This window comes from Antechinus flavipes, chromosome 3, assembly GCF_016432865.1.
Source record: "Antechinus flavipes isolate AdamAnt ecotype Samford, QLD, Australia chromosome 3, AdamAnt_v2, whole genome shotgun sequence".
NCBI classification, from domain to species: domain Eukaryota; kingdom Metazoa; phylum Chordata; class Mammalia; order Dasyuromorphia; family Dasyuridae; genus Antechinus; species Antechinus flavipes.
The window spans coordinates 51364885-51377286 of NC_067400.1; the positions used below are offsets into that span (position 1 = coordinate 51364885).

General features: G+C 33.8%; 1 protein-coding gene across 6 annotated transcripts in view; it reads left to right on the plus strand.

The window, feature by feature from the left end:
• TFDP2 (transcription factor Dp-2) overlaps nucleotides 1-12402 on the plus strand; it is a 165625-nt gene that overhangs the window by 138159 nt on the left and 15064 nt on the right. For 5 of the 6 annotated variants that reach the window (XM_051983346.1, XM_051983349.1, XM_051983350.1 and 2 more), the window contains 3 exons: nucleotides 2606-2752; nucleotides 5192-5260; nucleotides 8846-8997. In XM_051983346.1, coding sequence (XP_051839306.1) covers nucleotides 2606-2752; nucleotides 5192-5260; nucleotides 8846-8997 — 368 coding nt within the window. The remainder of the gene's footprint in view (nucleotides 1-2605; nucleotides 2753-5191; nucleotides 5261-8845; nucleotides 8998-12402) is intronic. The other variant, XM_051983348.1, reaches the window with a different exon arrangement.

The window sequence follows — 12402 nt, forward strand, 5'->3', positions numbered from 1 at the left end:
GTTCACAGGCTGCCTAAAGCAAGGCAGGGTGTGGTCCTGCTAACTCAGACTCCACCCACTTACCGGGTCATGTGATCCTGGATGAGCCCCATAAACTGTGTGGGACAAGACCATCAGCTCAAATAAATCAAATAAATCCAGGAGATTTCTCAAGGTAAAAGCAGAAAGGAATTTTATTATGATCTCATGAGAAAGGGCAGCTCTTTCCCCACAAGCAATTGGACAAGGAGAGACAGGGCCTAGTTAACAGACCAGGATTATATAGGGCCCTGGGTTAATACCTCCTATAGGCTGGGCTTTTGCCCTGATTAGTCAGATTCAATTCAAATGACCTCACATTATAAGTCATAAATGAGGAAAAACAACTTTTAACCCAACCACATCTTTAGGATTACTAAATTACCTTATATGGGAGTTTCGATGCCAAGATGGCCCCGACTTAGTCTCAAAAAGAAAAGGCCTATGTGGTCCCATTCTTTGTAAACCACCTGAACTCTGGAGAAAGAGACTTGGGCCTGGGGCACAGCCAACTTCGACCTTTACTCATTCTTAGAACACTGTCTCCATCTTGTGAGACAGCTTTCAAAGTTCACTTCATTCAATCTTTAGTCAAAGGTTTTCTCAACCCTGAGTCACCTTTCAAAGATGATTTGGCCTAAAGAAATTCAGTGGTAGCGGTATCTACTTTTTAGCATTTAAACAGCTTTCTACCAAAGCTTACCTAACTTCCTTTCTAGATGTATGTTTTTATTAGTCAATGTTGTATAATTGTAAACTAATGCCCTAAAATGATTTAAAAGATGAAAGAAATACTTCCTCTCATTAATATTTATTGCTTATAGAAAAAATTATTATTGTGATTGGCTCTTGGCAGGTATAGAAGAAACACTTAATTTCCCATAAACTTCCTTTTAAAGTTAACTACAAATTTATAACAGTCTACCCAATTTTAATCTATAGTTTATAATACCTTGCCTTTACTTAACAAAATAAACAAATTATAATGCCCTCAAATGATTATATTTATTTGAGATCTTTCCTTATAAATAAAATTTTTACTGTTAAAATTATTTTAAAAATAATTTCCATGTTTACTAGCTAAACTTGCACATTAGTATCTCTTTTGGTGAAAATAAAAAGGCCATAATTTTTGTAGTATTAAATGTTACCATACTATGCCATAAAACTTATAAATTTCATTGTTCTCAAGTTTTAGACTGGTTTAATTATAGAATTATATACTCTCTATATTCATTGATAAAATGAAAGGACATCTGAATATATAATAAATAAATAAATCTACTGCTTTCCACTAGTATATATTGAGATTACAGTGATATCATTGTGAATGTTTATGTGTCTAATCTTACATTTAACATTAATAAACTGCTTGTCTTATTTATCATTAAAAATAATCTGATTCTACACTTTAGGAAAGAGTTGTTTTTTTTTTTTTTTTCCAAAGACTTTAGTAAGATTTATCATTTCTGTTAACCAGTCCATGATTTTTTTTTTCTTTTTCTACTCCATATATACTAACTCCCACTGAAGAGAATAATAATATTATCCAGTACTTCACCAGAACCTAGAGGTACAAATTCATAGCCTTTGACCCAGAAATTTGACTTTTGCCATCACTAGTATTTTTTTTAAGGTGATGTCTGGAGAAATTATTTCGCATTCATACAGCAGGTGTATATGCTTTAGTTGTTGGGCCTAATCTGCAAATACAAAAGGAACAGATTTCTCATTAGCTAGATATCTTGTGAAATCCATTCAATAAACTGATTTTTCCCATCCACTAAGTAATAATCTTGAGAGAATTAATGATGCTCCCCCAAAATGAGTGGCTTATTTCCTTCTTATCCATAATCAAGCCTGCTTTCTTTAAAAAGAAAAAATTTACAAATATGTTTTCATATTTGTAACTCCTTTATTTCTGGATGTATTCTTCCCATTTCTTCTACTCAGTGAGCAACCATTTAAAACAAAGATTTAAAAGGAATGAGGGGGGAACAGTAATTCAGTAAAATCAACCAACACATCAAGCATGTCTAATAACATATGTAATATTCCATTCCTATCTCTTAGCTATTTTAATTCTACAGTGTTCAGTTTCAGTTCTTCTGTTCTATTTATATATGGATTATAGTCATTGCATGTAATATTTTTTCCTGGTTCTTCTTGCTTCATTTTATATCAGATCACATAAATCTTCCATGCTTCTGTGAATTTTTCATGTGTCTTTTCTTACAGCACAGTAACATTTCATTGCATTTATGTATCACAGTTTGTTCAGCTGGTTCTCAGTTGATTGGTATCTACTTTGTTTCCAGTTCTTTGCCACCACAAAAAGTGCTACTGTGAACGGTGGGTGTATGTTGAACAATTTTTCCTTTATACCATTATTTTTCAAACTTTTTATTTCCTATTTACAGTTTTCACAAATAAAAATACAATACTTCATAATTTTATCATAGTGCTATGAGTTTTGTTGTCCTCCATTATAATTTTTCACAGATTTCTTTCTCTTTTGTCAGTGTCATATCATAAATAAAAATTCTGCCTTCATTTAAATTTCCTGGCTTAATGAAATCTTTTTTAGCAGGCTTATGATCAGAAGAATATTAGGCGAAGAGTTTATGATGCCCTCAATGTGCTAATGGCAATGAACATAATTTCAAAGGAAAAAAAAGAAATAAAATGGATTGGGCTTCCTACAAATTCAGCCCAGGAATGTCAGAATTTAGAGGTAAGAGCAAGATTATTTATTTTTAAACCAAATCACTTTATATTTTCTTATTTAATTTGTGAAAGAATAATTTTCATCTAATTTTAAAATATATTTTTATTATCTATATTTTCTTTATACATTGTATTATTTTCACAATTATTTAGTATTTTATATTGAATTCTAAAAGCTATGTAAGAAAAACCAGTAGATAAGTATAATTGAAAGTATAGTTGGGCAATAAAGAATTATCAATTGATGAGACCAGCTCAAGGGCCTCATTGAGGAGAAAGTATGATATAGGACAGGCGAGAGCTTTATCAATGAACTCTATTTATTGATCTAAGAGTGAGGGTTCATATACTCAATATCAATATCAATAGCACCAGATATCTCTAAGTTAATTAGTTTATATTCCATGGTTACATTCTAGGTAGGCATTAACATTAAGGAAAAACTAATAGTACCTATCTGTTAATGGCAACACAATTATAAAATTGTCTAGTCTGTGATGTATGATTCCATATACAGGCATTCCTTGCCAAGGCCATCTTATGTTTATATTAGACATGCTACATGTCCACATAGAAGACGCCCAGATTGATTGCATACTTGTGTCAGCAGTACTTCTTGGTACCTATCAGGTCAGCTCATCCTATTCTCAACCTTAGTCATGAAAGAATGGTGAGCCTGCTGCAAATCAATCCACAGCTGACTAGAGAATATGTTAACCCCTGCGTAGCTTTTTAGCAGATCTGCATGTTGCTGGCCCTCTACAAATTGATTTGTTTTCATCAATTTTTTTATAGACAGTAGAGAAAATAAGCTATAACTTGTTGAATAAATAGTATTCATATATAAATAAAGAAAATAGCACCTCCTTTCTAAGTATGGATAAAATTACCTCACATTTGTAAAGGATTTTGCAAATCTTAAGTCAACATTATACTTATTAATTTACTACCATAAATTTTTAGTTTAAAAAATCAGTATTTAGAAATCAGTCACCTGACATTTATTAAGGACATATTCTAGTCACTATATTAGATGCCAAAAATAAAAATACAATACATGGACAAAACCCCTATTCACAAGAATGTTATAATTTTGATTGGGAAGAAAGCAGATATGTATAAACATATGTGGAAATTATAGAAAGAATAAATGCAGATGAATACAGAGTAGTTTAAGAGGTAGGGCCCTAGCAGTTGAGGTTCAGATAGAAGGGGAAGTTCATGTTGAACTGAATCTTGAAAGAAGAGAGAGTATTTTAGAAGACCATTTTGAAGGGACAAAAGAAATTCAAAGTAGCAAAATATTAAAAAAAAAATAATAATATGATCTGATAATTACTAATTTTGAGAATATTTTAAAGTATTTCCTATTTCTTATTAGCAGTATTTAAAAATTTAATGAATATCCAAAAAATGAAAATTTCCACATATAAAATAGAAAAGAAAAACAAAAGTTCTGTATAAAATTCAGCATGTTACTTTCAAAACTGTTCTACTTATCTGTTTCCTTCTGAACTTCCTTCTGTTCTGTGCATTTTAAGAGATGCTTTAGTGACCCTCTTTCTTTTCTTGAACCTACTTCCTTTTTAGTCTTAAGGGATAACATAGGTCTTGTCTGAATTTTTTGAAACCCATACCTATAAAAAGCTAAAATTATCCTGTAACACATTTAAAATATAAAACATCTATTTATTCTAGTTATGCCCTATTATTAAAGCAGAAGCTTAAGAAAATCCTTCCTGAATTAAACTTTGTCATGGCATGTTGGGATATTTTACTCTAATGACCATAAATATAGATAATTTGAGCGAATGATATAGCTGTTGAGGTAAAGATTGATTTCATGTTTCTCTCAGCTCATTTTCCCTAGCAAATCTAAAAATGTGTATTCAACCTTTCTGTATATAGGAACAAAGAATGACATGTACAAATTAAAAGAAGAGAATATTTGCTCTGAACTTTTCTTGATTTTGTAGCATATTTTTCTTTAAAACAAACAAAAAACCCCAGCTTCTTCATGAAGACCTTCCTTACCTGTTCTAAGACAAGTTTGAAAAGAGGATCTTGTCTGCAAATGGGGGGATTTGTCACATAGTATTGGTTCTTAGATTAAATGATAGAGACAGTTTCATCTTTATTACCAGTTTTGCTAATGGAGCTAATTTTTATGTCATTTTATTCAGCCATCATGCTATTGGACATGTTATACTCTACTAGCTACTAAAATTTTAGCAATACCTTTAAAGATTTATTGATGACAAGTACTATTCTGTCCTGCCTGCTCATGTGTTATCAAGAAAGAGAGTGATAGGCCATTATTAAAATGAATTGTTTATTAAAAGAAAGTTCTTGCTGTCACAGAAAAGGGGACAAGTAAGGAAGCTGAGGCACATGCTTATTCTTTAGTCTCTTTACATTGATGTTTTATGTATTCTATGTTTTAAAGATAGAGAAGCAACGGAGAATAGAGCGGATAAAGCAGAAGAGGGCTCAGCTACAGGAGCTTCTATTGCAGGTACATAGGTGTGATATGTCCATTCTTATGTGTGTATGTGTGTTCTCTTTCCACTGACTTGCCTTACTCTGTAGAACACTCATAATTGTTACCTTACAGATGCATAGGGAATGGAGTTATGTTGAGCAGCAGTGGTCTCTCAGGGGCATTTCAACTCCACTCTGGCTTCAACCTGCTTTTGCCTCTTGGCCTCTGGAAATGATTCTCCTTCTTGAAATGTATCTTGCTTTTTTTTTTTTTTTTTAAAATAAAGCTTATTATTTTCAAAACATATGCATAGATAGTTTTCAACATTGACTCTTGCAAAACTTTGTTACAATTTTTTTCTCCCTTCTTTTCCCTCCTTCCCCTAAATAGCAAATAATCCAGTATATGTTAAACCTGTGCATTTTTTATATAAATATTTCTACAATTTTACACTGCACAAGAAAAATCAGATCAAAATTTTTTTTTAAAAATGAGAAAGAAAACAAAATGCATACTTGCTTTTTTCTTAAAGGAATCTGTTCACTCTATGAATGACTTATACAGAAATGTAAATGTTTTACCAATCCCTGCTGTCATTCTGGATATAAACCACTGTGAAGCTCCTTGATACTAGTTACAGTTTAAGACTCTGTACAGAGTCATAGAAGAGTTCCCTGACTCTGGCATAGAAGTATCAGAACTTAAAGTTCATTTCTGTTTAAGAAAAAGCAATTTAGCATTTAAATAAGGATCCTTGTACTTGTAATTGTTTTGGATCACCAATAGGTTTTGGATGCTTTTTGAACATAATAGAATCTTTGTATAAACCATGTGAGTTAGAGAGTCACCAGGAGGTTGGCCTGAGTAACCTTTTTTTGCTTTTGATTATTATAATTGGTGTAAAAAATGCACTTTGAACAGTACAATAATGCCATTTTTCTCTACAATCAGATAAACTTCAAAAAGAGCTTTAAGACTTCTCTTTCTCAGCAGAAATTCTTAGCCATTATTGGTTGCAAAAAATGTTAAAATGTAGAAAAATCTGTAAATCAGGCTTAAATTACTTGATTTAATCATTTATTTTTCTATATGATTAAAATATTCTTTATCTGTTTGATTTCTCCTTATAATTTACTGACTTTATCATAGTAATAATACCTTATTGTAGTCCTTTCAATTTTATAAAATACTTTTCTCACAATAAATCTGTGAGATAGAGAAGAATAAATATTATTGCTAAGTTTTTAAGATGAGAAAAGAGTCACAAATATTAAATGACTAGCCCATTGTCACACAAGGCTTGTACTTGGGTCTCTTGACTCCAGATCTGGTTCTCTTTCTACCACCCACTCAATTATCCTCACAAATGAAAGAAACAATCTTACTGAAAGCAGCTTTTTGTTTATTTTCTGCTTTTTAAAAATCTAATATGTATGGCATAGGTAAATGTAATTCTACAGGAATTTGATTAATATTTCAAATGATTCTCACTCATTTTACCTTCTTGGTTTTATGTCTGAAGAAAGAACATAACAAAAAGAGAAAAAGCAAAATAAAGGAATAGATAAAAATAGAAAACAGTTGAAGGGGAAAAGTCACATTTAGTTGTTACTAAATGGCTCATGTTACGATAATAAAACCTTAGTGAAGATCAGGATAAGTAATGAGTTTATGAATTAAATCTTATTCTAAAATCTTGGGAGATATTTCATTTGATCATTACTTAATTCACTTCAGTATTTATATTCTAGCAAGAGATAGATATATTCTTGCCTCTAATTTGTCTCTTCTTTCTCTTGGTACACATGATGTGCCAAGAGTTCTTAAGCTGCTGTCTTTCCCACTTCTCACCTTAATTTTCATTTTTTTTTCATTTCATTTCAGTTCTTATTAAGTCTTATATCTTATAGCCATTCATATATCTTAGCACAGTTATCTGTAATTTTTGTTTACCTTCTTATTGTCTCCAAATGCCTTCCATAGTACATCAAGGATTGGCTTTGGTATTGTCTTACTGGAAGTAACTCAAAACATTAAAATCACACTTGTCATTTCAAATCTATCACTCAAAATTGTTTAAAATTGACTATTTTTAACCTTATAACTTACCTTTAAGGTGCTATTTTAAGGATATGGCCTTGGTCAGGCTTTTGCTGATTTATGCTAAATAGAATGGATGGCAATTGGTCTTAGGAAAGATCTCTTGTCTTGTGCAATCTATCTATTAGATATTCTGCTACATTGGGCCAAATTGGAAAAAAGTTCCCATTGTTGCTTTTTCTTGTTTTTGTTTTTTTTTTTTTTTTATTTCCACTGCAATCGATAGACTAGTAATAATATAAAAGTCTAATTTATTTGGTATCCTACAGTTTACAAAGTATCTTTAACAAACCCATGATCTAGGTAGCACAGATATTCTTATTTCCACAAAATCTAAATCTAAATCATTCCAGTGAGATTAGGAGTGAGGAAGAGGATACAAGTCTGGTACCTGTGGCCGTGAGCAGCAGGGGAGAGGAAAATTAAATATACTTACTGGATTTTTGTTGTTGTTCTGAGAAAGATCATCAGAAGTGTGGGGATCAGCCACTGTCCTCACTTAAAAGGTGAGGTGATCTTAACCACCCTCATGATATGGTCATATCAAGAAACAACCCATAAGATGGTACTTTTTTTTTTTTTTTAACCCTCAGACTTCTGTTTCCCAACCATGTTTGGCTATTTTTGCTTGTAAATTTATGCATGTTCCAAATGGTACATGTAGTACACATTACAGCAAAATACATGTATATCATTAGACCAGTTCTTTTTATTAGATATGTCTATAACATGATACAACTAGCAAAGTACATAATATTGGGATCAGTCAACCAAAACTCTTTATGCAGTACAATATGCCAGCTAATATATATATATTAGTAAATGGTTGAAGACATTATATAATTATATAGCTTTTTTTGTACATGGTTATTTGCATGTTGTCTCCCATTTAGATTAAGAACTCATTGAGAGCATGAAGTCTTTTACCTTTTTTTGTATCTCATCATTTATTAAGGGTCTATCATATGCCCAGCACTATGATAAGCATTTTACAAATATTATCTCATTTGGTTTTCACAAAAACCTTGAAAGGTAAGTGCTATTATTATCCCCATTTCACAATGATAGAAGTTAAGTACTTGTCCAGGGTCGTCATAAAGCTAGGAAGTGTCTGAGGACGAATTTGAACTCAATTCTTTCTGACTCCAGACCCAGTGCTCTGTCTTCCATGGCATCTAGCTTAGCATAGTAGCTGACATGTAATAGGTGCTATATTAAGTGTTTAATGACTGTTTAACTTAATGTTATTAAGTTTTCAAAAGAATTTAGATTTTGTGACCTCCTTTTAAAATCACAATGTGACTAAAACAATTTTTAGAATTCATTTTTCCTCGTGGAAATATGGACACTGAGTTATTCTTCTCTAATAAATTCTTCTTGTAAGTTGTTCTTGTTAGAAGTATATCAGTGTAGGTATCTTAAAGAACTGATGATCTAAATTAACTGTCTGATTTTAAGTATATTCTAAATCACATGAAGTTAATCACATTTCTTGACTGTCATTCTTACTTTGTATAGCAAATAGCTTTTAAAAATCTAGTACAAAGGAATCGACAGAATGAACAGCAGAACCAGGGCCCGCCAGCTCTGAACTCTACAATACAGCTACCTTTTATAATTGTCAATACAAGCAAAAGAACTGTCATAGACTGCAGCATCTCAAGTGACAAGTAAGTGTGAATAAAAGGGTAGTGGGTTTCATTTGGGGAAGCCGGTGCATATTCAGATTGTGTTGGAGCCTCATGCCCACTGATGACACAGGACATTGCCCACAGCAGTGATGGCAGGTTGCATCATACTGCTGCTTATGCAGCCTCCTCTAGTTCTCCATCTTTATCATGGGATACAAGATGAGCATTTAGAAAATCACATCGTTTTCTGTCCTTGATAGCTAAAGGGAACCAATGACATCATGATGTTTGTGTTTGATTATGGCTTTGTCACAGGGTGACCTCAGGATGAGCCCAAAAGGGCACCAGTAGCCTGTTAGAACATTTGGGCGGGAGCCCCCTCTGGGCTGCAGCGCTTCTGCTCTCTTGGAGAGCACAGCCCTCTTGGGTATGGGCATGCCAGGCTGGACAGGCGCGTGCTGGCTTCTCCACCATCAACAGCAGCACTCTTCTTGAGCGAGCCCTTCTGACCTCTGGGGAGCGTGTGCCTTGTGCCAGGAAAGCTCCCCACAAACTCCATTCCATAAAATGGACTTTCAGGTCGGCCTTTGGGCTCTGGAGGTGCCCTCTCTGCCAAAGAATTTGAATGCTGGCAGTTCAGCTTGCGAGAGTGTCCAGCACAAATCACATAGTAAATAGAGGAGAGGCTTTGATTGTGTTGTGATAGAAACGTGTCTTTATACTACTTTATGTCTCTATCGAGACTCGTAGTAGACTGCCACTTCTGTGAAGCCGCAGAAGGATTGAGCAGCCAGGAAAGTGTGAGAAGGCTCCAGGAGGACCTCATAGGCCAAGCACATGAGAAAGACAGGTTTGCTGGTCATCCACCCAGGTCAGACCATCCTGGGATCATTGTGCTTATCTCAGGCATCACGTTTTAGGAAGGAGATCAAAATGAACAGGTGCAAAAAATTAGTAGGCTGGTGAGAAATCTTGAGAAACATGCTGGGTGAAGACTAAAACTGTTGCGGTGATTATCCTGGAGAGGAGAATGAAGGGGCCTGGTAGCTGGCTTCAGAGACTTGAAAGGCCTGTCTTTTGAAAAGAGCATTAAATTTGTTGTGTTTGGCCCCAGAAAGCAGAAGTAGGAGCAGTGGTAACAAATCTCAGCTCAAAGTGGGGAAAAACTCCTTAGCGATTAAAATGAACCAGAAAAGAAATGGTCTGCCTGCCCAGGAAGGCTATGGGCTCCTGTCATAAGCACTCTCCTAGGGACATTTGTATTTAGTGATGTTATAGCTGATTTTCCTTATCAGTCCTAATCAGGTCTGTGTTTAATCTTTTCCGGTCTCTGATTGTTTGATACTATTAAGACATGTATATTTTATACTTTCATATTAAGTGAATGCAGTTCTATTGCATGAAAATCATTGATTGTGAAGATGGGAGGTAGATTATCCCTGAAGATAAAAAATTTTTTGTTTTTGTTTTTTCTTTTCCTACTAGCTATCAACAAATGCCTAAAACATAGGAGGCATTTAACAAATGCTTGTCTAATTGTATTTGATTGAATCTGATAGACTACTGTTCTAATTTTTAAAATCTCAGTTCATTTTCCCTGGTGTCAGTATAATGTAAATCACTGGTATTCCAGCCTGTGGCCTAAGGGTCATTTTGGACACAGCAAAAATGTCCATGGGCCTTACCATTCTTTCTTCTTGTTACTTTTCTTTTTTTTTTTTTTTTCCACTTAAGAGATTTATTTATTTATTTATTTATTTATTTGATTTTATTTTATTTAATAATAACTTTGTATTGACAGAATCCATGCCAGGATAATTTTTACACGACATTATCCCTTGCAATCACTTATGTTTCGTTTTTTCCCTTCCCTCCCTCCTCCCCCCCCCAAGATGGCAAGCAGTCCTATATATGTTAAATATGTTGCAGTATATCCTAGATACAATACATATTTGCAGAACCGAACAGTTCTCCCGCTGCACAGGGAGAATTGGATTCAGAAGGTAAAAATAACTCGGGAAGAAAATCAAAAATGCAAATAGTTCACATTCATTTCCCAGTATTCCTTCTTTGGGTGTAGCTGTTTCTGTCCATCATTTCTCCAATGAAACTCAGTTAAGTCTCTTTGTCAGAGAAATCCACTTCCATCAGAATACATCCTCATACAATATCGTTATAGAAGTGTATAATGATCTCCTGGTTCTGGTCATCTCACTTAGCATCAGTCCATGTAGGTCTCTCCAAGCCTCTCTGTATTCATCCTGCTGGTCATTCCTTACAGAGCAATAATATTCCATAACATTCATATACCACAATTTATCCAGCCATTCTCCAATTGATGGGCATCCATTCATTTTCCAGTTTCTAGCCACTACAAACAGGGCTGCTACAAACATTTTGGCACATACAGGTCCCCTTCCCTTTTTTAGTATCTCTTTGGGGTATAAGCCCAATAGAAACACTGCTGCATCAAAGGGTATGCACAGTTTGATAACTTTTTGGGCATAATTCCAGATCGCTCTCCAGAATGGCTGGATTCGTTCACAACTCCACCAACAATGCATCAGTGTCCCCGTTTTCCCGCATCCCCTCCAACATTCATCATTATTTTTTCCTGTCATCTTAGCCAATCTGACAGGTGTGTAGTGATATCTCAGAGTTGTCTTTCTTGTTACTTTTCTTAATCCTTGGATTTCCTTGACCTCTGCTGTGTTCTTATTCTTTGTGCCAGATACCTGGAATAGAATTTCTAAAAAGAGAAGAACCTTAAGGGCATCAGTAACAAAATAATTACTTGATATATTGCCTGAGAATATATTGTAGTATATTCTGGTATTTGATTACTAGAGTTTATACTGTAGTATTTAAATCCCCCCAAATTTATGTGAGTACATACATTACTTCTATATCATATTCATTGATATGATCTTTGGAAATATGCTAAATCTAGGAGAAACCACATACATAGAATCTTCTTCCTTGAATCTTGATTGTTCAAGATTAACCTTTTTAGAATCAATTTAGTAAAAATGACAGAAATGGAATCATTACAATTTACACAGTTTTGTCTCGCTATAAAGCAGTGCTAAAATGCTTAGCAAGTTTCCTTTAGGATCTTTCTATTGAATTATCAAGCTGGATTCTTTCCAGTCACCCTGGTGTTTTTGCACATTTCAAATTAACCTTGTTTTTATTTCTCACATGGTTATATGTGATATGGTTTGAGAAGTTTCACATTAAGCTAAAGCACATATGCAGGTTGAGGACTTTTGTTCTGTGTATGTTGATTTCCTGAAGTTGCAGGGCTTATAAGAGTCAGTATACAATTCTGTCCCTAATATGGACATACTTTAAATGGCATTTCACATACTTGGAAAAATTAAAATGATCTATTAGAAATTATCCTCTCTTCAGTAAGTCAAGAAAACCATTGTTGTGTTTTGA